At 43.2% G+C, this 27,831-nt stretch overlaps 1 protein-coding gene across 1 annotated transcript in view; it reads right to left on the reverse strand.

The window, feature by feature from the left end:
- Nucleotides 1–27,831, reverse strand: part of MYCBP2 (MYC binding protein 2) — a gene marked incomplete in the record, with an annotated part of 5,088,083 nt that overhangs the window by 1,796,187 nt on the left and 3,264,065 nt on the right. Inside the window, 1 exon segment of the mRNA XM_044072904.1 lies at nt 13,367–13,511. Coding sequence (XP_043928839.1) covers nt 13,367–13,511 — 145 coding nt within the window.

Here is a 27,831-nt window from a genome sequence, read left to right on the forward strand (position 1 = left end):
AGTCATTACATTTGGGTAATCTGCAGGCAGGTTGCCCTCAGTCAGCCTGAATAACAAAGTCTGAGGTCTTGCGTCTGTTGCTGTCTCCTCTTCCATGACGCCAGGTCATCAGGGGTATAAAACATGCAGCCAACGCCATTTTAATCAGTTTTTCTTGCCCCAGATGTCAGGTGCCCCCCCAAATGGGGAGCAAAAATATATATATATATATATATATATATAAATATATATATATATATATATATATATATATATATATATATATATATATATATATATATATATATATATATATAAAAACATAAATATATAAATGCACTTTCGAACACATAACATTTACCTTCAACTAAAAGCAGATACAACACAAGGCTTTTGAGCATAGTGAAGGAAAGAAAAGGTATAGAAAGAGGGATGGCGGGTGGGTAATCCGGACTGCAAAAGTGAATACACTCGAACATCTACATTTATGGTAAGTGTACATAACTGTACTATGTTCTTCATGTTTCACTGTTGCAGTCATTACATTTGGGTAGAATCCCAAAGCTATGGATGGGAGGATGGAACTAAACAGCATTAGGAGCAGCTATAAAACCCTGCAGTGGCAAAGCCTGCCCTGGACTTAGAAAAGAGAGGTAAATGGTAATGCTTTGTGAACGTATGAACTGAGCTCCAAGTAGCAGCTTCTAAAATGTCTCTGGTAGGGACCCCTCTGAGAAAAGCTGCTGAAGTAAAGGCAGCCCTGGTGGAATGGGATCTGATCCCTTTGGGCATAGGTTTACCATGGTGCAAGTAGCAGAAACGAATGCAATGGTTTATCCATTTAGAGATAGTCTGCTTTGACATAGCCTTCCCCCCTGATCCTGCAGCAAATGCCACCAGTAGTTGCTCAGACTTCCTTAGAGATTTTGTCTTGTTTAAGTATAATCTTAGTTGTCTGCGTACATCCAATGAATGCAGAATCCGCTCCTCCTTGTTCTGCGGATTTGGGAAAAAAGGCAGGTGAATGGTCTGGTTAAGAGCCACACTGGATACCACCTTTGGCATAAAAGAAGGATTGGTCCTGAGGGCCACCCTGTCCGGGTAAAATATAATAAAAGGCCCCACTGCCATGACAGCCTACAGTTCTGAAACCCTTCTAGCTGAAGTGACTGCCAAAAGAAAGGCAGTCTTCCAAGAAAGAAATTTTATATCCGCAGTAGCTGCTGGTTCAAAAGGAGGTAGGGTGAGTTTTTCCAGCACAAAATTGAGGTCCCATGCAGGAGTTGGCACTCTTCTGGGAGGCCTTAAATTTTTGTCCCTCTGAGGTACTGTTTTAGCAGGGGATGAGAAATGAGGGGAGGCTCTGTGTTTTAATGAGCCGAGATGGCAGAGGCATGTATTTTTATAGAAGAAAAAGATAGGCCCTTGTGAAGCATCTCAGTTAAGTATTGCAAAATCTGAGAAATATTGGGCTTTGCTGTGTCTACTCCTTGTGCTTGGTTCCAAGCACAGAATCTCTTCCATTTATCAGCATAAGATTTTCTAGTACTAGGCCTTCTGGCCACCAAAATGACATCCATCACAGCTTTATTGAGAGATGTGGTTGGTGAAATTAGTTGATTAGCCATGCTGCAAGATTCAGAGTTTGTAGCTGTGTGTGCAGAATTTGATAGTTCTGCTGAGACAATAGCTGAGGTGTTTGAGGCAAGTACCACGGAGGAAGGTGTGACATATTCCTTAGAAGCGGGTACCAGTGTTGGCAAGGCCAGTCCGGAGCAATTAGAATCATTTTTGGTTTTTCCTGTCTGACTTTTAGTAAGACCTTGGAGAGTAGAGGCAGAGGGGGAAAGGCATAGACTGATAGGTTTTTCCAGCTGAAAAATAGAGCATCCACTTTCCATGCTTTTTTGTGATGAGTTCTTGTGCAGAATTTGTCCAACTGATAAATTTGGGGAGAGGCAAACAGATCTATGCCTGGGCTCCCCCATTTTTGTGTTAACATGCTGAAGATTTGTGGATTCAGTTTCCATTTGTGTGGGTCCATAAGATTTCTGCTTAGATCGTCTGCCAGAGTAGTTTGCTTTCCTGGCAGGAATTGAGCTTGAAGATGTATTTGGTAAGTCAAGGCTGTGTTCCACAAGGCCATGGCTAGTCTGCAAAGGGGGTAGGAGTGGGTACCCCCCTGCTTGTTTATGTACCACATAACTATAGTGTTGTCCATCTTTATCAGTAGTTGTCCTGGATGAAGGAAGTCTTTGAAGGCTGTCAGAGCATTCTGAACTGCTAGCATTTCTTTCTGGTTGATATGTAGATGCATTTGGTTTGGGCTCCATTTGCCCTGAATGCATCTCCCTGCCAGATGGGCCCCCCCAAGCATAGTCTGATGCGTCTTTAGTTAGGGCTTGGGTGGCAGGGGGTAGAGTGAATGACAGCCCCTTGTTTTGGTGACATGCCTCTGCCCACCAAAGAAACTCCTGTTGCAGGCAGGGAACAAGAGGAATCATTGTTTCCAGGCTGTTACAATATTGACTCCATAAGCTTTTTCTATACCATTGAAGTTTCCTCATATGCAGTCTCGCATATGGAATTAGTAGAATGCAGGATACCATGAACCCCAAAGCCTGCAGAATTTGTCTTGCAGATAGCTGGGTTTTTGTTGCCAATTGTTTGAAGTATGTTGTCAATTGAATTTGTTTGTCTGGCATGAGGTAAGCCATCTGGGCAGTTGTATTCAAGCTTGCACCCAGGAATGTAATTATTTGAGAGGGTACTAATTGTGATTTCTTTTTGTTTATGGTGTACCCTAGGTATGCTAGAAGCCTTTTTACAAATGCCAGATGTTGAAGAAGAGTGTCCTTGTCCTCTGCCTGAATGAGAGAATCGTCCAGGTAAGGATAAATGTGAATGTTTCTTTGTCTGCAAAATGCAATTACTGGTGGCAGGCACTTTGTAAAGACCGTGGGCGCAGTAGATAAGCCAAAGGGCAGTGCAGAGAATTGGTAATGCAAAAAGCATGCTTTGAAGTGGAGTTATCTTCTACAAGATTCCCTTATTGGGATATGCAGGTATGCCTCTTATGTTGAGTTACCAATCAGGCATTCTTGCCTAGCATAGGCAGTAGCTGTTGTAAAGTCAGCATTTTGAATTTTGGAATGTCCAGGAATGTATTTAGAATTGATAAGTCCAGAATTGGACACCATGATTTGTCTTTTCTGGGTACCAGGAAAAGTCTTGAATAAAATCCTTGTCCTTTTTCCTTTTCTGGCACTGGTTGAATACCCCCCATATCCATGAGGGACATGACTTGTTTCTGGGCCTCTGCCCACTGATTTGGTGACAGATCTGGCCATCTGCTTGGAATTGGCAACATTTGGAAATGAAATCGGTACCCCTGGGATACTATGTTTAATACCCACTTGTCCTGGGTAATTAAATGCCAATTTTGAGCATGAAGTGCTAGTTTCCCCCCCCAAGGGGGCAGCCAAAAGATAAGTGCTTGGAGATGGCAGAGGAAAGTCGTTGAGACTGTTTACTGTAGGGTTGTGCTTTGTTACCTCCTGATTTGGAGGTATAGAGGCACTTCATTGCTTTGACCTGTACAATCCTTGTGATTGATATCTGGAGCCTTTGGAGCGTCTGGGTTTTCCCTGAGTGGCTCTGTTAGACACAGGAAAGGACCAATTCTTAGTAGGCCAGTGTCTACTGAACCTGGGTGGCTGCACTTGCAAGAAATCTTTTACAGTTTGCATATATTTTAGCTTTGTCTTCCATTTTCTTTAAAAACTCTTCTGCCTTATTACCAAACAGACTGTCCTGCTGTAAAGGGGCATCCAACAATTTAGATTTAACATGATCAGGCAGATTTTGCTCCTTGAGCCAGGCATGCCTTCTTATCACAGATCCAGTTACTGCGGTCCTGCAAGAGGCCTCCAAGGAATCAAAACCACATTGCAAAGTATGCTTTCCAACCTGTTCTGCTGAATGCAATAAATCCTGTAACTCTCTATTTTCCACACAATCAGAAATCAACATCATTTTCTGTTTCAGTAAGCCCATAACATGCTGTTGATATTTAAGCATATGAAACTAGCAGTTTAAAGCCCTGATTGCCAAGGTTACAGACATATAAACCTTCTTTCTCCATCTATCCAGCTCCCTGGAATCTCTATCAGAAGGGGTAGAATTTTTGGCTGCAGAAGCCTTAACACCCTTGGGACCCTGAGAAATAGTTTCAGGGTCAGCAGCAGGATTTCTGAAAAGAAATTTGTGGGAGTCAGGAACCCTGTAATATCTGTCTGGCTTACTAGGAGCCGGAGGCAGGGAATCAGGAGTCATGCTTGATTCCGAAAAACACATCAACAATGTCTAATACAGGAGGTATTGCCAAAGGCCTATGCTGAGGAAGAAGAAGAAAATCCCCAAGCCTCTTTTTAGATTATGAGAAGTCCTGACTCTCCCAGTGAAAATGTTCCCTTAAAGTATGCAAAGTCTCTCCAAAAGAGTTATCCTCAGGAGGAGAAGCAGAAGGGATGGATTCATCTGCATCAGAGTCTTCAAGGTGGAATAGAAAATTCCCGATCAGAGGAGGAATCAGAAGAAAAGGAAACCTGATCTGAAGATTCATAATCAGTGCCTTGCCTAGGCCTCTTAGCAGCGGGGGGTTGGGAACCCCTGATCAAGGTAATTAAATCTTCAGCCATTTTGATCATTTGTTTTTTAGGCATAGGAGCCTGAGCACGTGGCTCATGCGTCAGTTTTTTTAGACATAGAAGTTGGTTTTGGCCTTGTTTTTGATGATGGTGTCAGTTTAATATACAAATGTTGAGGCCTGAAAACACCTTCAGAAGCCGGTGCCTGTTCAGTGGCTCTGGACGCATCCAAGGGAGAGACATCCACAGATTCAATACTTGCAGAATCTCGTGGCTTACCAGACTTCGAACGGGTCTCAGAAGAGGCCTGCAACTCAAAAGTAGTGGGCATCAGGAGCTGAGAAAGCACCTCACTGAGTAGATGCGAACCGGCAAATGGCTTAGGAGAAGCTTCGTCGTCGGTTTTGGACCTCGACGGTCTGTCTCTGTCTTTTTCCTTGCATTTTTTGTGAACTCCGGTAGTCGGATTGCTAACAGACAACATTTCAGGATAGTTAAATCTTGAACCAAAATATTTAGAAGCAAAAATATACCGACGCTTAATACTGCGTTGGTTAAATTTAGTACAAAACTGACAGCAAGGCACGTTGTGATCAGGGCCTAGGCAAGGAATACAGTATAAATGGAAATCCTTATGAGGTATTTGCTTCCCACAAGTAATACAATTATTAACTTTTACTGACATTGGCAAGGAGCAAGAAAAAGTTTCCCCAACGGGGTACTTAGCTTTAGTTTGAAGACTTTGGTTCTGAAACTCGAAAACGAAAATTTCAGGAGTCGGCCGACCGGCACTTGTGAACTGCTTCTGCTTTGGGCACCGCATGGCAAGAAAGACTGAATAAAATGGCGTCAGCTGCATGTTTTATACCCCTGACGACCTGACGTCATGGAAGAGGAGTCAGCAACTGACACAAGACCCAAGACTTTGTTATTCAGGCCGAATGAGGGCAACCTGCCAGCAGATTACCCAAATGTAATGACTGCAACAGTGAAACACGAAGAACATCCAGGACTGCAACAGCAAATACACTCGAACATCTACATTTATGTTAAGTGTACACAACTGTACTATGTTCTTTGCGTTTTACTACTGCAGTCATTACAGTTGGGTTGATTCCCAAAGCTGAGAAAGGGTGGAGGCAGTCAAGAAGTAATAGGGCTGGCTAGAAGGCCTTGCAAGACTGCTGTGGCAAATCCAGCTCTGGATTTAGAAAAGACAGGTAAGTGGTAGTGCTTGGTGAAGGTGTGTACAGAACTCCAGGTTGCAGCTTCCAGGATGTCCCTGGTAGGGACTCCCCTGAGAAATACTGTAGAGGTTGCGGTAACCCTACTGGAATGAGTTTTGATCCCCTGTGGGATAGGTTTTCCATGGTGTTTGTAGCAGAAATGGATGCAGTGTGCTATGCATTTGGAAATGGTTTGCTTTGAAATGGCCTTGGTCTCTGCCCCTGTAGCAAAGCTGACTAACAGCTGGTCAGTTTTTCTGAAAGGCTTAGTCCTGTCAAGGTAGAACCTGAGCTGTCTGTGCATGTCCAAGGAGTGCAGGATCCTTTCCCCTTTATTCTGAGGATTAGAGAAAAAGGTTGGTAAATGGATGGATTGGTTTAAAGCCACAATGGATACCACCTTGGGCATAAATGATGGGTTAGACCTGAGGGAAACCCTGTCCACATGGAAAATAATGAAGGGTTCCACAGCCATAAGAGCTTGTAACTCAGACACTCTTCTTGCTGAAGTGATGGCTAGAAGTAAGGCTGTTTTCCAAGAAAGGAATTTTAACTATGCTGTAACAGCAGGCTCAAAAGGGGGAAGTGTGAGCTTATCTATTTCAAAGTTAAGGTCCCAAACAGGAGTGGGAGCTCTGCTCAGGGGTCTTAAATTGTTAGCTCCTCTCAGGAACTGTTTGATCAGAGGGTGAGAGAAAAGGGGTGGATCAGTATTGTAATGAGCTGAGATGGCAGAGGCATGAATCTTAATTGATGAGAAGGATGGGCCTTTGTAAAGTAGCTCTGCTAGGTAATCTAGGATTTGAGGTAAGGTGGGCACAGCTGTGTCCTTTCCTTGAGAGTGGCTCCAAGAACAGTATCTTTTCCATTTTTCCGAATAGGATATCCTAGTACGAGGCCTCCTGGTCTCAAGGATGACATCCAGCATCTGTTTGCTGAGAGTTGCTGGTGGTGTATTTAGGGAATAAGCCAGGCTGCAAGGTTCAGGGTTTGCAGCTGATGATGCAAAATCTGTCCCTAATGCTGGGACAGCAGAGAGGGGGTCTGATGTAGGTGCCAGGGTGGCACTGCTGTCAGACTGTGTAGGAGTGTGTACCAGTGCTGGCATGGCCAGTCTGGTGCAATAAGGATCGTCCTTGGCCTGTCCTGTTTGATCTTGATTAGTACTTTTGAGAGGAGGGGCAGAGGGGGAAAGGCATAGACTGAGATGTTTTCCCATGTAAAGGATAGGGCATCCGCTTTCTATGCTTCGCTGTGGAGATTCCTGGTACAAAATGTGCTCGATTGATGGTTTTGGTGGGAAGCAAAGAGGTCCACCTCTGGTGTCCCCACCTGTGGATTAGACGTTTGAATGAGTTGGGTTCCAGTTTCCAGTCATGTGTGTCCAGTAGATTTCTGCTTAAGTTTTCTGCCAGTGAATTTTGTTTGCCTGGCAGGAATTGAGCTTGCAGGTGCACTTGATTACTCAAGGCTGTGTTCCACAGGGCCATGGCTAACCTGCAGAGTGGGTAGGAATACGTTCCCCCTTCTGTGGTGTTTTCTGTCTTTATCAAGAGTTGTCCTGGAAGGATAAGGTATTTGAAGGCTGTCAGTGCATTCCGTACAGCTATTTTTTTTTGATTGATATGCAGGTGAATTTGTCCTGGGCTCCATTTGCCTTGAATGCATTTGCCTGCCATGTGAGCCCCACATGCATAGTCTGATGCATCTGTTGTCAGGGTTTGGGCAGTGAGGGGTTGAGTGAAAGGGAGTCCCTTGTTGTGGTTGCAAGCCTTTGCCCACCAAAGGATCTCCGTCCTTAGACAAGGAATGATAGGAATCAGTGTTTCCAGGTCCTGAGAATGTTGACACCGGAGACTTTTTTTAAGTACCATTGAAGTTTCCTCATATGCAGTCTTGCATATGGAATTAGTAGAATGCATGAGGCCATGAACTCTAGGGCTTGCAGTATTTTTCTTGCAGACAGCTTGCTTTTGGTGGCCAGTAGTTTGAAGTAATTTGTGAAATAAACCTGCTTTTCTGGAGTGAGGAATGCCATCTAGGAAGTTGTGTTCAAGCTTGCTCCCAAGAATACAATTTTTTGGCTGGATACCAGATGTGATTTCTTTTCATTGGTGGTGTAAAGCCAGAGAAGTTAGGAGTCTCTTTACAAACGTCAGGTGATGAAGTAGCAATTCCTGATTGTCTACCTGAATCAGGCAATCGTTCAAGTATGGGTAAATTTGAATATTTCTCTGTCTGCAGTATGCAATGGCTGGAGTCAGGCACTTTGTGAATACCCTGGGCGCAGCAGATAAGCCAAAGGGAAGTGCAGAGAACTGATAGTGCATAGAGCCTGCCCTGAAACATAGACATTGCTTGCAAGATTCCCTTACGGGGATGTGCAGATAAGCTTCTTTTAAGTTTAAGGTGATCAGCCAGGAGTCCTTGGCTAGCAAAGGAAGCAGCTGCTGGAGTGTAAGCATTTTGAATTTTGGTACCACCAGGAAGGTGTTGAGAATGGTGGACATATCCAGGATATGGCGCCAAGAGTTCTCTTTTCTGGGTACCAGGAACAGTCTGGAGTAGAAACCCTGTCCCCTTTGCTCTATTGGAACAGGTTGAATAGCTCTGATACTGAGAGGAGAAAGTACTTGCTTTTGAGCCTCTGCCCACTGGTTTGTAGGAAGGGTCTGGCAACCCGCCTGGGGTTGGCAGTGAGTGGAAGTAGAATCTGTATCCCTGGGATACAATGTTTAGGACCCATTGGTCCTGGGTAATGTACGTCTATATTTTTGCATGCAAGGCGAGTTTTCCACCTAGGGGTGCAAGTACTTGGGCATGGCTGGGAAGGATGATAGACAAGTCGTGAACTTTTTCCATAAGGGGGTGGCTTACCACTCCCTGTTTTTGAGGTGGGAGCACTCCATTGCTTAGATCTCTGCATACCCTGAGACTGTACTCTTTGTGGTCTATTGCCCCTGGGTTTGAACTGAGAAGGTCTGGGAGGGACTGGAAAGGACCACTTTTTAGGTGACCAATGCCTACTGAATCTAGGTGGCTGTACCTGTAAGAAATCTTTAACAGTTTGCATAAATTTAGCTTTTTCCTCCATCTTTTTAAGAACAACGTCTGCTTTTGTTGCAAACAAACATTCTTGGTTTAAAGGAGCATCTAGTATTTGTTCCTTCAGCCAAGCATGTCTTCTCAGTGCAGACCCAGTGACAGTAGCCCTGCAAGATGCCTATAAGGCATCAAAACCACACTGCAATGTATGTTTACTAACTTGGTTTGCAGAATGCATTAACTCTTGTAAATCTTTATTTTCTGTACAATCAGGAATCAACATTTTTTGTTTAATTAGTTCCATAATATGCTGCTGGTACTTCAACATGTGAAACTGGCAATTTAAAGCCCTGATGGCAAGAGTTGCAGAGGTATATACCTTCTTACCCCATCTGTCTAAAGCCCTAGAATCCCTGTCCGAAGGGGTAGAGTTTTTGGCTGTAGTAGCCTTAATGCCTTTAGGTCCCTGGGAAATGGTCTCTGGATCCGCAGTGGGATTTTTAAAGAGAAATTTATGAGAGTTAGGTACTCTGTAGTACCTGTCAGGCTTTCTAGGAACTGGTGGTAATGTATTAGGGGTAAAACTGGATTCCATGAAGACATCATCTACAATATCCAGGACAGGGGGTATAGTTAGAGGCCTATGCTGAAGGAAGACTAAAAATTCTCTGAGTCTCTTTTTGGCTGTGGGTAGTCCTGGCATTCCCAGCGGAAATGCTCTTTTAAGGTATGCAAGGTTTCCCGAAAGAAAAGTCCTCTGGAGGGGAGGTAGAGGGGAATGGAATCCTCTGCATCTGAATCTTCATAGGTAGATAAGGGTATGCCCTGATAATTAGAGGGATCAGAGTCATCGGAGTCATGGTCTGTAGAATCAGAAGGTTGGCTTCCCCTAATTAAAGTAATAAGGTCTTCAGCCATTTTAAGCATTTGTTTCTGTGGCATGGGAACTCGAGAATGCGCTTTGGTCGTCGGTTTCCTAGGCATAGTGCGAACTCTGGACCTGAGAAACTCTGTAGTTTTAGTCAGAAACAAAGTAGTCAGTTTAATACGAACATCGGAAGGTCTGAATCGGTGCCTGCACAGCGGCTCCGGACCTATCCAAGGAAGATACATCCGCAGGTTCCATAGTTGAAGAAGCATCTCGCGGCATACTGGACTCCAAATGGTTATCAGTAGAGGCATGCATATCTGTAGAAGCAAGTATCAGGGGCTGCGAAAGTGCCTCACTGAGTACCTGTGGACTGGTGACTAGCTTAACGGAAGCGTCGTTGTCAGTTTTGGACCTATGCGGTCTGTCTCTGTCTTTATCCTTACGTTTTTTCAGAAGATCGGTAGTCGGATGGCTTATCGAAGCCATTTCGGAATACGGAGAAAGAGAGCAAAAGAATTTAGCGACAATGATAGCCCAATGACCAATAGTCCGGGCGTTAAACAAGGCACAAAACCGAGGAATATCATGGTCTGGGCCTAAACAGGTGACGAAGTAAGAATGAAAATCTCTGTGAGGTATTTGCTTTCCATAGGCAAGACAATTAACTTTTTCTGACATCGGTTAGAGCAAGAAAAAAGGATCCCCAAGGGAATACATATCTTTAGAAGAGTTCAGGTTTGAAAGTTGAAAATCGAAAATTTCAGGTAGCGGCCGACTGGCACTTGCAAACTGCTTCTGCTTTGGGCTCTCGCACGGCAAGAAAACCTGATGTAATGGCGTCAGCTGCATGTTTTATACCACAGACAACCTGACATCATGGAAGAAGCGACAGCATCCGACACAGAAATCCTAAGACTCTGGTATTCGGGTCAACTGAGGGCTACCACCTGCAGGCAGATAACCCAACTGTGATGACTGCAACAGTGAAACATGAAGATCATCAGTCTTTTTTCATATGTTTAAAGACCCATTTAACTTTGGTATGCAAGCAGAAGGGGGAGCCATAAGAAAGCTATGTAATGTCTAAAGTAAGACCAACCACTTTAACTGCCAGTAATCTCTGTTGGTAGTCCAAGGTAAAGCTCTACCAAAACTCAAAATATCCTCGCGTTTTTTGCATAACTAACAAGTATGTGGCCTTTAGAGAATCATCAACAGACCATTTAAAAAATGAAGAAGATATGCTATTTCTGGCAATTAAAAATGAAAACACAATAAGAAGGGCATAATAATGCAAAGTTAAGCGTTAAAAGTTTTGTTTTTTTGAGGAGATTATTTTATGAAAGGCAGTGTCACCATGTTTCTATACTGACTTCAGTAAATGGCTGGCTGCAAGGCACAGACCAGTGGAAAACCTGGCAAGGGTACATTCCAGATTACATGCAGGCCTAGGCACAAGCAAGAACTCCCTAAAACAAATCTAATCCAAAAAGGAGATGACAGAACTCAGGACTCTAAATGTTTACCCATCTCTAAGAAGTCAATGTTTCCACAACACAATGTCCCCCTCCCTCCCCATCCTATTGGGAGAAAGAGTCCTGAACTCACCAGGTCTGGAAGCTGAACCATGCCTAGGTTCATACACATGCAGACCCCATGATGTCTACAAAGTGTCCAATATCTCTCTCACATTAGCCGCAGTACCCAGTGCAAGCTCACCCTGCGCTTACACTAACAGGTTGACCATCTAAATTGGTATGTGAGGCATTAGAAGACAAAAACCACAATCACAAGTACTCCAGATCCAAAATCAGATGAATGAAGGGAAACTCCTCTCAATAAAGACAGTGAACATGAGGACCAAGCAGATCAGGCAGTGTAAAGGTAGTGCAAACACCCTGGAATGCCGAATACAGAGCAGAAGCCAAGGGTGCAGCTTTTTTCCAGACTTCAATATCCAAGGAGAAATGGAAGAATGGAATGGAATCAGTCACATTCACTAGTCAGGGATGAACTACACCCCCTGTGAGGTAATGGAAGCAGCAGGCATTATGGACCCATGTAAAACATGTCTCTGTGGCACAGAAGGATGGAACCCTGACTGTGATCCCAAGCGACCAAGGTTTGACTAGAGGCAATGGCACTGGAGAAGCCAGGCAGGGAAGGGAAGGAGTGAAGGGGCAAGACCTGCTTTTCTACCCTAGGATGGGGAGACTGCATACACTCAGGGGCACAAGGGTGGTGTGATTTCCCTGACAGCCCAGAAGGGGCAGAACTACTTTGGAGATCTTCTCCCTGTAGGTCTACTCCCTTACAATCTGCCAAATGTCTCTAAGAACTGGAGCACAAAAAGCATAAAATGATCAAACTGCCCCTAATGGCTGTCTAAACTATGACCATTCCCAGTCAACCCTCACCTTGGTGATGGAGAAAAAAAATTGGATAACCGAATGTATATATATATATATATATATATATATATATATATATATATATATATATATATATATATATATATATATATATATATATATATATAGTGTGGACCTACATGTTAAAGGCATAAGTTTCAACCAATCTTCTATGAAGAGTCTCAAGCAAAACTCTGGCTGACAAACCAGGTGTCAAAAAGAACCATCATAACAGTCTTGTAGAAAGCCTCATTCAAGCTTATTTTCCCCTTGAATTCTTTACAGGACAAGAAAATAACATACAAACACTGAAACATTTTACGAATGACAGTAAGGACTGAGAACTGAACTACAGTAATGGCAAAGAAGGAATAGATAGGTACAGGGTACAAAGTCTTCTTATATCTGGTGTGAACAATGTCATGAAGTGGGTTGCCATCAGTGCAAGTCCCTTCCCAAATGTATGAACTTCCAGAAGAAAGACAGTGAATGCTGTTTGATGAAGAGTATAAATCCAGCTAAATAATTTGTCAAGAATGGGGCCTGATGCTAAATCTGGAAGACTTGATCATTTAACAGTATTACAAATGTTTCTGCCCTTTGTCCTTAAGTATAGTGGATAAGTGATGTGTGAAATTGCTGAGCAATCTCTTGAGAAAACAATCTGCATTCTTCTCAACAATGGAACAGAAAGGCAGTACAAACTGCTTTGGTGAGTAGTCTTCTCATGCTCTCCTGCATTTGTTCTCACACATTTTGCTCTTGTTACGATGATGGGAGAAATAAACAGGCTGTATTTCTATCCCCCTCTACAATAAATACTGTGTCAACTTAAAGATGAGATAAAAGTAGTGGGAGGAAGTTTATCGCACACAATGCCCTTCAAAAAATATTCCTGAAAAATGATATCTAGTGGTGAGATTTCATGAAGTAATGTCCTGTAACAAAACAACTAACAAATATGTGACAGATGTGAAATCCTGTAAACTACATTTCTTATACTCACTTATCCCATTATGTATACCACACACTGATAACTGGTTGAACAAAACAGTTAAACATCTTTAATAATTATTCACTTAAAATGGCGATACACAGAATGCGAGAAATTTCAACACCAATGACTATCTTGTGATATGATCATAATCATACTTGAACATCAAGTAAATAGGACATGTTTCTAACCTTCATATTTGGAACATGCACTACATCACCATACTGATCTTTGGTCTGTACTGTAACAGTAGTTGGCCAACCACATCTGATGTCATCTTTGTTCAGCAGCAATGACGTCCTCTGTGGATCAGCATATGAATCAGGTTGCAGCCATCTAAACAAGAAAAATAATAAATATAACTGTTAACTGTGATCACTTAAGGTGATCACAAACAATGCATGTAAAAGGTGTAATGTATCAGTACACTATTAAAGTGGCACAAAATAAAAGATGTAATGATTAAAAATGGAAAAAAATGTTCAGACTGCTATTACACTTTCTTTAACATCACTTTCTACAACTGGTTGTTATTGAGTCGCTGATAATTCAAGTCCAATAGCACCTGACGTTTTTACCAAAATGTTTTGAATGTTAGCCAGTGGCAAAGAGGCAGAGTGTACGTGTGCGTTGCTTGTGATCCAAAGTTGAGAATAGACCCATGCTGCTGGGGAAGATGCGATGAAGCAGCTAACAGCTCAGTGTAATCTGTCATCTCTCATGGGGTTGTATACTGATCTGTAAAGAGCCATTTCAGCCATCATCTAGGTGTACTAACATTAAATACATACTCAGAGACTTGGGTCATTTTACTTTACCGTAATAATAGGAAAGTATTTTTAGTGCCACAGACAGCAAATCTGTCAGAGAAAGACTGCACTGTTTGATGCTTTCAGATAGCTTGAAAATGACTTGAAGAGATTGTCTTACACTGACAAGTTTGGGTATTGGTCTTTAACAGACATTTCATATCACTGGTGTTCTTCCTCATGGTCCATGTTCCTTCTGCATCCATCAAAGCCTCATCAATTATCTGTCTGTTCATTTCTGTAACTGTCATTGTCCCAAAAAAATGAAAGATGGTGACAAGATCTGAGAATAATGACAGTCATGTAAGTAGGGGTTAAGAGATTTTCTGACTACTCCTAACACCATGATCAGCCTCACTGGTTGGAAAGTGGACTATATGTCTGTTATACCAGGGTTTTTAACAGCATATTTCCACATATACATTGCTTCCAGTTGGTGTGTGTGCACTCACTGGCAAAGCTTATGACCCCATATAGCTAGCTCAAAAACTGCAATTTTGGGCCAAGTAAAGGTCCTGATGCAAGATTCCCCCAAAACCTTCCAGACCAAGATAAGCATGGTCAACATAAGCTGTTCAGTCTAATCCCTCCTCAGCTTGCTTCTTCATCACTGGGACTGCTAATCAAATCCATGCTGTCTCAGTCATGGTCACAGTAAAACCTTCTACATTGCTAATATGAATTTTTCTCTTAGAGCTTTCATACGAGTGGTACAATATCTTCTAAACATGTTAGTTAATCTTCAAACAGAACCTTCTTACATGGGTTCTACAGCTGCCTGGCACTTTGATTTAGAGGTTTAAGATTACATTCTGCTCGATTTAGACTACAGCAGTCCTTGGATTGACTCTCATAGCCCTTAAATGGTACACTTTGCAACTCTGAGCAAGACATATAACCAAACACTGCTTCCTTGCTTCCAGCTTACTCCTGAAGAAAGACTGTGTTGTCCAGGAGGTTCACCCAGTTAACAAATGGATATTTATTTCTGGCTGTGCTATCATCTCCATCAGTCAGCATTCAGTATCTTTTCCAAAGTTCTCTGGTGTTACCCATGGCAAAGCACAGGATGAGGTCATGCTTGGTACCCACCCAGTTGACCCCTTGCTCCGAAAAAGTACCTCTTCTGCAAATCAAGAAGAACAATGAAGTTATGGTAGTGCTACTGCCATCAAGTCAAACAGTCATATGTATTTTTGTCAAATTTAAAGGCTCCCACTCAGCTAAATGTGTATCAGTTGCATCCAAAACTAAGGACTCCCCTTGGTGAGCTTCAGTCTAAACAGTAAAGACCACCTAGGCATAAGGAGCTACAGAACAACACCAAGGCCTTCCAAAAGGTGAACTACTGATGAATACCAAGCCAAAAATGGCCCAACGTCAAAGCTGCAAAAAGGAAGACAGTTACTATTAAAGACGTGCATGAGGCAGCTCTAAACTACTGAGTGAAGCACTCAATGCCACTGTAAGCTTAAATGCGATAAGTTTCAGAAGCTCAAGTATAATCAGAGATGTAATTAAAAGTAAAACTAATGATACTTAAGAGAAATAGAACATTAAAATGATGTTGTAATTAAAAATCAAATACTTGCTTAAAAGTTAGTGAATGACGCATGCCAAAACAAAATGAGTTTTTTGGGACTTCTTAAGGTAGACAATGTAGGGGGCTCCCTCAGCCATTGGGTGAGGAGGTCCCAGAGGTGTCGAACCTATTAATAGGAGGAAGGGATGCCAGAAGTCTCCAAACCCACTCAGAGAATCTCCAAGAAAGAGGAACAACATGAGGGCCGAAGGAAAGAGTAATGGACAAGGAAAACTCCCTGCAATATGGGAGACCCATGTTGTGCAGGACTAGACAAACCTACAATGAGAAATTACAGAGTTGCAGAATCCAGCTACATCTGAACAAGCTCAGTTAACAGGCAACCCCAGATAGAAACCAGTTACAGTAAATGAGTTGGAAAGAAACCAGGGCAAGCATCATCACTACTGAAAGATCCTCAGAAACAATGTACTTGATGCATGAGATGATTATTTTTTTGGAAACAAGATGATCTAGCAACAGATGAAAGTCTCCCAAGTGTCACTCTGTTTTCTAAAACAGTGACATTTTAACCTTATTCAGAATAATCACCATTATAAAATGCAAATTAATTTAAAACTGGAAAATGTGAGTTCTCTTAAAGTGGTGTGAGTTGCCACAGTCACCATCTCACATGACTGACAATCATACAATTTTGGATACACTCCAGATCATATTTTACAGACTCTGCAGTAGACACAGTTTATGCTACAACAACACAAAACACAGCTGTGAGTCATCAAAATAACAATGAAAGAAAACCCCTTCTCCTAATGAGCTCTCTTAATGGTAGCATGCTCACGGAGAGCAACAACAATGTCCTCCCTCATACAGCCTTGAAGAAAATCACTGTTTGCTAATGATATTTTAGTTTACTTGAAGACTCAAAGTTGAAACTGACAGGTTGTTCAGTTGCTACAAAAATTTAGTAAGAAATCAGGACCTGCCCCCTCTAGGCTTTTGAATATTGGCTAAAACATCGTTCTCTCCCATACAGCCTTTTTAGGCAATGCCAAATTGTTAAACTTTCCAATACAGTAAAATCTAACCAAGGAAATCCAAAGGTGTCACTGCTCAACAGCACTGAGCCTAAGCAAGAAGCTTCACTCTCTCCAAGCTCTCCTCACCTTGGGGTATGCAGACATCTGTGCAGTTACCGAAACACGGTTTAAAACCACAGACAGCACCCTGGCAGTGCAATACTTCACTGCCATCCACACACTTTGACCAGCAACTGCACAGATAAGGACTAAAGGTAGAGGTGCCTTGATCTTCATGGATAACAAGCATATCTCTAAGTTGTTAAATAGGATGATGCACTGGAGTTCCTCCATGTCAAAATTACCATAGACAAAGTCCCATAGTATATCCTATCATGCTATAGGTCACCCTCTCTGTTCCATGAAACCCACAGCTCACACTTAGACCTATTGGAGACTATCACCATCCAACTAAATACCATACTAATGGGGGCCTTTAATTATCCTTCTATAAACTGTGAATATTACATAACCGCAAATTTGCAGACATAAGAGATTCCTAGACTTTGTAAACCCAAACACCATGGACCAATTAGTGCATTTGCCTACTAGAGGTACAAACAAATTGGACCTGGCACTCACAAATATAGGAGAGTGCTGTCCCCTCCCACCGAGTCATGTCTTCTCTGGTAAGGTCAGACTAGAAAGCAGTCTCCTTCAAAATAAGAATAATTGCTGCAACACCGGCAAATCATGTAACAATTGGAAACTACTCCAAGACAAATTAACTTTTAGTAAGCGATAACCTGTCAAAATGTTAAGCCCCTCTAAACCCAAATAATACAGCGGCCTATGCACAACTATTCGGAGAAGGTCTGTACAACCATGTCGATGACTGTAGACAGGTTGCTGGACTTACCAGAGGTAAGCTCAAAAATAACTCAAAAACAGACCACCTTGGTAGAATCCAACATTTAAAAAGTTGCACAACAAAAAATATACTAAAACTAGGTAGTGTAATACCATAAAAAAAAATGTATAAAATTCTCCGATCAAACTGAATAGACAACTAAGAGGACTACTTAAAAGTCCAACAAAGCAAATACTGAGATAAAGAGAATGTCTCGCGCCAAAGACAACCATAAGGCCAGTCTTTAGCTATGTCTGAAACCTAAAAGGCAGCACATAACAGTGTACTGAACTGTTGACAAATGGAGACATGTTCATGAAACTGGGAGATAGCCAATCTTCTACTGTCACATTCATCTTCAACTTCAGCCCCCCAAACCTAAGCAGCCCAACAGAAAATACCACCCAACATAATTGATCCAATTATCAACAGGTAACAGGTACTAGATGTGCTCTCTAAGGCCAACAATGCAGATCGGAGGGGCCTAGATAATATTCCAGGATGCCTCCTAAATAGCCTGAAATATGACCTATCAGGGCCACTGATGTCACTACTAAAACATAGTCTCTGTACAGGCTTTGTACCACTGGAATGGAAAACTGCAGTGGTTATCTCTGTCTAACAAGGGCGGACTATCAACCAATACCAGGAATGACAGACCTCTTAGTCTAACTAGACTCATTTGCAAAGCTATGGAAAAATTATCATGAAAATGATTAACAATGACATAAAATACCTTTAGACACTACAGCCAACCAATTTTGGTTTTGATAGAGGCAGGTCATGCCTACTTAACCTGGTAGGCTTTGAGAAGTTCACCAGTGCAAGTGATCAGAGCAAAAATAGTGTATACTGCCTACTTTGATCTAGTTAAGGTATTAGATACAATACCTCACTGGGGCATTGTAACCAAACTTACAGAATTAGGCATAAACCCCTATGCCATTCACTGGATAGCCAGCTGACTCACAGACACAACTCAGGAAGTTAGGAATGGAGAGATCACCTCGGGAAAGAGGTGCTCATCAGTGGAGTCCCACAGGGCTCTGTGCTGGGTCCACTCCTCTTTGGCATCTATTTTTCAGAAGTCAAGGCCAATGTCAAGGGAGTCTGGCTTACCAAGTTTGCAAGTGATTGCAAGCTAGGAGCAATCATAGAAATCTACCAAGATACTACAATCTTACCTGAGTGTCTAACAGAAAAATCACTGGTGCCAAAGCCACAGCTTAAAACTCAATGCCAAGAAATGTACTACAGAACGTTCTGGGAAGTCAGTTAACATAGAGAAACTACCTCATTGATAAAATACCTCTTCTAATCCCTGCGAAGTACAGCCCTTCCCTAACCATATTCAAGCGTAACTTGTACCAGTGGATAGGAAATTGGAAATTCACTTATTAAATAAAGATTCCAGCAAAAAAACTGTCCAGTCTCACTGCTTTCAAACAAAGAATCCAGCAACAAACTGTTCAAGTAGACCTCAGAGGGGGATGAACGTTATCAGGTTAAGTTTCTTCAGCTCCATCCTAAACTGAAGCATACACTGTAGAATAGAAGCACATAAAAAGGCACAGTTGTGTCATGATGGAAGCTCCTAGGGTGAAGTGTCAACCCTGACTGAGCTCAAGAAAAGACTTCAAAACTGCCAGAGCACTTTAATCAGGAAAAGTCTAAATGTGGACAGGCAAGATGCATAGCTGTAGGTCTTAAATCCAACATGCAGAAGAAAGTACTGGTCTGCGATGAAGGATGGAGTCCCAATGGAGAGACTTTTCCATTTTCAGAATACAAAGCAACACAAGAATGACCTCACCGACCCACATACAGAAAGTATTGTCATGAAGTATCCCTGTTTTATTACAGAGAAGACCCAAGAGTTCTGGGTAACCTGATTCCAAGCTGGTAGGAAGAGGGAGAGATGCATGGAATGTGGGGTGTTTGGATCCAGTGCCTGGTAATCACAGGCTACCAAGCTTACCCTGAAAAGGCTGCTTGGTAGCAGGAGTAGAGGGAGCAGATCTGGTGAGGACTGTTTCCTGGAATCCCTCTTGCTTTTGGCTGGCAACTGTCTGGCAGGCCTTCTGATAAAGGAGGTTTTGGTAGGGTAGTTCCTTTGGAAGCGTGGGATCAGACAGACAAATGTGTGTCTCAGATCCTGTAACTCCCTGCCCTTCACTTGGAGGGCCTTAAAAAGGTCAGCAGCTGCTGAGCCAAACAAATCTTTATTGTCTAGGGGTGCATCCAAGAGTTTAGACAATGTCATCAGGGAGAGGCTGCAACCTAAGCCAGGAGTATCTCCTAATGACACACCCTAAAGCAGCAGCCATAGATGAAGCCTCTACTGCATCATAACTGCACTTAATAGAGTGTTTTGTCACCTGAGTGCAGAAGTTTAACAGGGTAGATATTTTAGCCTTGGCTGGGGAGTCAAGGAGGTTCCTCATTTGTTCAGTCACATCAGCTAGCACGGCCAGGGAATATTTGCCATGTAGGTGTGTTAGTTAATTGCTGTAACTGCTTTGGTAGCAGAAATGTAGATTTTTTTCCCAAGGTGCTCCATTAACCTGCTCTCCTTATCAGAGGGCAGGGGGGAGGTGGAAGGGAGCAGTTTAGCAGTTTTGTCAGTAGCCACAGCAATGACTTGAATGGTCTGCAGAGGGTGCTTTACACAAGAATTTAGCATCCTCAGGGACCTTATAAAACCTGTCTGGGCATTTGGGTGCAGGAAGCTGTGAATTAGGGTTTTAGAGGCAGCCAGGAATGCATCCAATAATGCAGGATGTACTGCAGGTACAGCAGATGGTTGGGAGACTATATTTGCAAGAGGTCATAATACCTCTTCTGGGTTTCTGCAACCTGACTGCTGTCCAACTTAAAGAATTCTTTCATTTGAGCAATGGTTCCCCAAAGGTAAAATCTTCACCTGGGGAATCTGGGCCATTAGCCTTCTCCTCTGGAGAAGAGTACCCCAGAGGAGAAGCAATTTGTGAGGTAAAGGTGAGAGACTCATCCCCTGATGAATCCTCTTCTTCAGATGAAACATCTGGAGCAGGCTTACCTTTGGGGGGTAGAAGCAGCAGGGGCCTGTAACTGAGAAGGGGCCTGGCATAAGACAAAAAAAGCATTCAAAACGCCTTGGGTGAAGGCCTCGCAGTCAGGAAATTGTTTGGAGGACATGGATGTCAACAGAGGAGCAAGATATTTGTTTTTTTGCTTCTTATTTTTATGCGACTCCAACTTCGCGGTATCGGAGATCCAGTGAAGAGTGGGAGGCCCGGACACCAGATAGCACTCAATAATATCAGAGCTAACGTCCTCATGAACCACAGTTTGCGAAACCCCACACGGACCCTCAGATATGATGAGCCTAGGTTCCCCCTCAGCGACCAATTCGGATGCCTGCAATTCCCTCTGGGACGTGCCTTTGGCTTCCTTAATGGCTCCCAATTGGGTACCCGTCAAAGGTAGGTTAGAGGATTCTGGCTTGGACTCCAGGCCTTCACCAGCCTCAAGAATTATGGCTGGAGAACAGGGCGCAGCAGTCGGCTCGGGCCTAGACCTTTTGGCCATTTTGACTGGTGGCTCATCCAAGGGGCCGAATGTCAGATTCATCACTTCGGCCAACCGCTTTAGACGCTAGTTCTCTAAATAAAGTTTTAGGGCAGCCAAGCGACTCCTGAGGGTTTTGGGAACAAAGACCTAATAAATACTACAAGTAGTGTGATCGTGTTTCTGGCCTAAGCAAAAAAGGCAGAGCTCATGTGTATCTATGTCGCATTTGCCTTCTACACCTACACTTGCTCTTTCTACCTGACACGAAACCCAACTGCAGTAGCAAAGGATAATCAAAAACCCCTATGGGGTAGATGAAAGCTTCACGTGGGATCACTGTTCCAATGTAGCGATGACCGTTGGCAGTCACACAGGTGGCAGAAAAGTTCTGAGGAAGATGTGTGCTGACAACCGTTTTGTACCCGATGTCCAGAGAGAGATGTGGGATGTCACACATACCCTAGTGGTAGCATCTATCTTTTGTAAAATGGCCAGACATACGAGAGTCACCAGAGGCAGATTCCCTTGTGTTATGAATACAGCAGCATATGAATAGAAAAGTACATCATAGGGATCACTGCAGCAGTATAATTTATCATACATTAAAATTAATTGCAGGCAGATATTCACCTGTATAGCCAAGTATTCCAGTGGTGTGGCAGTTGCCACAGCAGTCTTATTCCCATCCCTCTGTGGAAGACAAAGTAGGAAAGGGAGAACAACCAACAGCAATCTTTCATTCCTTTTTGTGTAAAGATGTGGAAGGCAGTCTCTCAAAAAGTATGCCTGTAGGTGTAGGCCTGCAGAAGAGGTTGTGGAACAACTGCATACAGAAATATTCCCTTAAAGGAACATTGATGGGGAGAAGGTAGAAGTACAGAGGGAAGAAAAGAAAGGCAAAGTCCCTCACCCCCAAGGCTTACATGGTAAAATGGAAGAGGGCATACAGGGGCAGCTTACACTACAGTGGTGCACTCCATACTCCAATATTTACTGTTATGGCAAACTTATCACACAGCTGTAGGAACCTCTGTAGTAGTAGGATTCATCTCTGAATGGATGTGCATTAAAGCAGCACAGGCCTTTACATCAAGTGCAGAGTGAAAGACCTCTGCAGGACTGCAGCAGCAAAACTTGCTCAATGTCTAAAATACAAAATCCAATTTGTAATGTGTAAAGAAGGTATGGCTTGGAGCAGAGAAGGTTGCTTTATAGGTACTTTGGACTAAGACATTCCTAATGAAGACTGATGCTGGAGTTGCAACAAGGCGCCACTTTTCCTTGCAATTTTTCCCATGGTGATCATAATAGATGTTAACACAGTCAATTAGCAATCCTAAGAAGTTTTGTTTAAATACTACTAGGCAACACCTTGTTTTCCTGGCATTGTGAACACTAAAAATTGTTGCATTTCCTGAAGTATTTAGTTCTGTCTAGATAATGCTAGAGTTGTCTACGCACATGAACTGATGCAAACACCCATTTCTATTTGCTATGGGTCTGTGAAAGAAGACAGGGGAGTTGAATGGTCTGGTTCAAGGTTATTTCAGAAACTACTTTAAGCATAAAGGAAGATTTAGTCCTTGGTGACAGAATGTCTTTGTGGAAGACTCTGTAATACTCTGTGACCAACATGGTTTACAGCTCAGATATCCCATATGTAACAGCTATCAGGAGCAATGTTTACTGGGATAGGAATTTCATATGACCTTAACTGACTGTTTTAAACAGTGCCAAAGTTAATTTTTCACTAACAAAATTGAGTTCTCAAGATGGGGCACCTTGCCTTCAGTAGTATCTCAGAAGGGCACTGCTTTCAAAAACAATTTAACTTTAGGACTGGCTATTTATTTACTTAAGCATATATGTTTTGTTAACTGGGTTAACCCTGTTGGGAAAAGGTAATTTTCAGATATGAAGAAAAAGCCTCCACACACTATAAGTCGAGAACAATATAATACATAGACACATAACTGAAAATATAAAGAAACTAAAACTAAATTATTTTCAAAATATGTCAAAAAGCCTATAAGCCACTCACCAGGATGTACAAGAAGTAGGTCACAGTGCACCAGGATTCTACACATGACACACGCACTCAAGTCCCTGGATCATAACTATAAATGACAGAGTCATAGTACACTTTGGTGTAAATGATTTAAGTAGTACTTAATTGCACTAAACTGAGAGAGAGGCAAGATGGATCTCTTTAAATAAGTGTCTGAGGCCAGTATGAACCTAGACTTGAGCAGCATTTTACCATCACCAAGAAAAAAATCCCACAATACAAACAAAAAAAGATTATTAATGTCAACAACTGACTTAGCATCTGGTATCATTCAAGGGAAGTACAACATATATCAGCCTAAGAAGACATGGTAGACGATCCTAACTGGTTTGCAAAGGATGGCCTGCACCTCTCCCACCAAGGCTTTCGTATATTTGCTAAACTTATCTACCCCAATACTGCCTTTTTCAGTCAATGTCAGTCTTCTAAAGCATCTATGTATAACATTAAGATATCGCTGCTCAATGCCAGCAGTCTTACAAAAACTATGCTCCCTACAAACACTCCTTACCCTGGAAAACACCCATAAATGCATCACTACAGACACATGATTCAGCACTATTAAAAGCACTCCATTATTGTGCGATTTCAATGCCTATCACATGTTCAGTCCAAGCGCATTAGATGAAGGTACTAAAGGTGGTAGTGTCTACATAAATTCTTCTCCAGATTAGTTAGACAAAGATAATGACCTGGAACTCCTCCACATCCAACTTACTACTAACAAAAGCCCTTATCATATTATAGCCAACTATAGGACTCCTTGTACGTCCCTCTCAGCCCATACCTCTTGCCTAATTAGTATGGAGTCTTTCGGTATTAAACCAAACACCATTCTCCAGAGAGATTTCAACTACCCCTCCATAAACTGGAAGACTTACACATCCTCAAATATATATATATATATGCCCCGAAATTTCCAGACTTAATCAATACAAACTCTTGGGCCAGTTAATCTGCATCCGAACAAGGGGTAATAAAATCCTGGATTTTGACCTTACCAATATGGCGCAGCTTTGTTCCCCACTAACAGTAACTTCCTCCCTACTCAAATCAGACCACAAGCTAATCGCAGTCACCATAAGGCTGAACCCTGAAGTATAGTCCAATATCTTGGTATTCAGAAATTATGCAAAGGCAAATCTACTAAAACTGAGTGATAATCTTTAGGATTTTTGCTTGGAAGTGTTTGCATACGTATGTTTATACCCTAAAGCAGAATTCAAATAATTTTTTCGTCAGTTAAATTGCAAACATTCCCCGGGATTCATGAAGCTTGCGCCAGGCGCAGGCGTAGCATAGGCGGAATAACGCCAAATATGGCCGACAAGCGATTCATTTACGATCCAGTTCCACGTGCACTACCGGCGTACGCCAGAACTGCGCAGCCCTCGGCATAGGTATGCTAACCACCCCATGCACAGTGTTGCACCATGCAAATGAAGGCCGATAGCGATTCATGAAGTGGTGCAGGCGTAACATAAGCCAAGGGAAATGTAAACCAAAAAACAAAGTTTACATTTTCCCAAACAGAACATCGGAGTTATGGAAGCGGACCAGACTCATGTATTACAAAGTTAACATATGCCGATGGCTAAATACACAGCCAATGGCATAAGAAAAGATGCACAACACCAAAAAAACAACATTTAATGTCATGTCCACAGTAACGCACAGTACAACCGCAGGGAATGTGTGCGCAAACAGGAACATAAAGAAAATATATAAAAATATCATAAAATCGCAATGTAATACAAATCAGCTTTTCACCATAATACGTAATGGTAGGCATGGAACACCACAACCAAGGTGCAAAGGTTGCTAAGGACCTGCGACAGTGTTCGGCGTGGTAACTATGAATTAGTAGTCAATGCCATGCAAATGAGGCAGGTAATACTAAATCGCAAATGTTCCGCCGGATGAAGGCTGTACCAAACGGCACAGCGCTATAACACCGAGGAGTGGCTCATAGGAGATACATGACAACAGCAGAGGGGTGTGCCACCGTAGCAGTAAGCACATTGGAGCAATGCAAATCTGGCCTGGCTGTTGCTATGCAAAGCTGCAGGACAGGGGTGGGGAGGAAGGTATAGAATCGTTCAGCTGAGAGCACACATGGTGCCCGAAAGCACATGTGTATGGGGAGGAAAACGTGCCCGAAACCCGGTAAGCGGATGCACACGCCACAAACAGGAAGATCAGGGGAAGAAAAGAAGGAAATGCCGAAGTAGGGTAATTGGAGTACTACTGAGCAATTAACACCAATCAACTCACGGCGGTCAATCAACGGCAGCTGACAAGTCTGCTCGCAGAAACCTGCAAAACAGGATAGGGGAGGCATTGGATTGCAAAGATAGGAGATCTGTCATAGCAGAGCAAAGCAAACAGACAGTAGACCGGCAATAGCACACATTACCCAAGACAAGTCAGGTCTAGGAAAATACAAATGAAAGCAGGCTGCTGGATGCATGCCAGAAAATGGTAGGTGGAACGTGCAGAAATGTAAAGGGAAGGTCAAGAGGTAATCCACGCAGGCAAATGTAATTCAACACCAAAGGCACCACAATAGTAGTTCCGGTAGTAAAACACATAAGATACCCTGTAGCTACAATCGTACATACACACCCTATGACATCATCGGTGTTCACAGCACAATAGTATAAAGTGTGAAAGCACCCTACACACACCTGTGTATTCCCAAACACTGCACCATAGGTGTAAACACACGAGGAACTTTTAAAATGTACATGTTGGGAGCTGCCATAGCTGTGATTCATCAGCATGTGTTAGAGACTGACAGTGTTGTGGAGGATGATGCCAACAACCACCGTAGGCTCCGGAGGAGGAGAAGAGCGTTCAGACCAAGGGTAACCTACCAGGGGCTACATGATCTGTAGATAGCAGAGCGTTACAGGGTGGACAGGGACATCTTACAGCAAATATTGGAGCTGTGCCGGCCACGCCTGAGAAGAAGAAACAACAGAGGGGAACCCATCCCAGTGGACACGAAGGTATGTGCAAGCTTGCGAATACTAGCCACAGGTACCTTTCAAAGGCCAACTGGAGATATAATGGGGATCTCACAGGCATCAGCATCCAGGGTACTACACCAGTTCTTAGATGCCATGTTACCACATGCCAATGAGCATATATACTTCCCCCAAACTCAGGAGGAGTTGGCCAGCAATATGCGTTACTTCCACCGTGTGGCACACTACCCGGAGGTAATGGGTGCGATAGACTGCATGCACATACAAATCAAGTCACCACCCAGTGAGCATGGTAGGCGCTACATAAACCGCAAGGGATTCCACTCCATCAACTGCCAGGTCGTGTGCAATGCCCAGGGCATTATCATGGATGTGTGTGCTGGCAGCCATGGAAGCAACCATGACTCCCATATCTGGCATGCCTCACAGCTGTATCAGGTATTTGTCAGGGGGGGAATCCCACATGGCCACCTTGTGGGGGATGCTGGCTATGCACTGGAGCCATGGATGATAACTCCCATCAGAAATGCACACACACCCATGCAAGAATGCCATAATGAGGCACACGCACAAACCAGAATCATCATACCGCGTGTGTTCGGGATGTTGAAATCATGGTTCCGGTGCTTGGACACATCTGGTGGAGCCTTGCAGTACTCTCCAGGCACGTGTGCCCACATCGTCATAGTATGTGCCATGCTACATAATATGATCCTACGGAAACAGCTGCAGCAGGGACAACATGGTGAAGGCCCTCATAGTCCACCGCAGTTGCCAAGGCCATCACAGGCACAGAGGGATTCAGACCACGACCACACTGTGCCAGCCCCAGAAGGCAGATGGAGGCGTGCCCAATATGCCAACGCCTTGGCAAACAGGGAACGTATAGCACATACTCTGACTGTGCAGGCCCCTACGGACTGACACACCTCTCCACCTGCACACACAGTAAAATGGATGGCACACAAACACGACCACCTGTAAATTGTAATGTATAGGTGGCCCACTGTGTGAATCCCACATAGGCAGCCCTCAAACACTGTACACACAACAGCTATTGGAACACAGAATGTCAACACCTGAACAGCACATGCGCCTATCAGCATATGGTGGTGCTGTGTGTATAGGTTCCCAGGTACATCGGTAGGTACACGGCCGATTGTCAGAGGCCATACACCAAACGGGGCAAACAGTGTCCGCTGTCACCACAACACCGAGTAACCAACTGTAGCTTAGTGCAGCAGAGGCAATCGTGGGAGCTCATGTGTGTAAGCACTGTTGTGCACACACTCAGCATGGAGTCCCTGCTGCGTTAATGAGGGGCTCCACATAACGTAATCATGGATGTTGTGTCAAGGCATGGGGTGTACCCATGACAGGTATTCGTCACCCCAGCATGCTCCACCTACGGTCGTTTGAAGGTGTAGCACAGTATCATGTGTGGCTCATTGTGACACACATACCCAATGCCGGAGCACATCCAGTAAACATCACATGGACATACCATTAACTGGACTCATGCATATGTAAATTAACTGAGTTACCCATGTGAGTGCAGTATGGAGTAACAGCCGTAGTACATTCCACAAACAAAACGACATAACACGTGTACAAATCCCAGATGTCCAAGTGTTAAATGCAGTGACCGTTGTGCATGTTCCCGGTCACACGTCCTGCAAGGAATGTAACATAATCCCGAAGGCACGAGTAATGCATGTCGGATGCAGGTCATCAGATCATGTTTAGCACACATTAGCGGGAATAT

This window comes from Protopterus annectens, chromosome 5.part1 (assembly GCF_019279795.1).
Source record: "Protopterus annectens isolate FY-2018-M chromosome 5.part1, PAN1.0, whole genome shotgun sequence".
Classification (NCBI taxonomy): Eukaryota; Metazoa; Chordata; order Ceratodontiformes; family Protopteridae; genus Protopterus; species Protopterus annectens.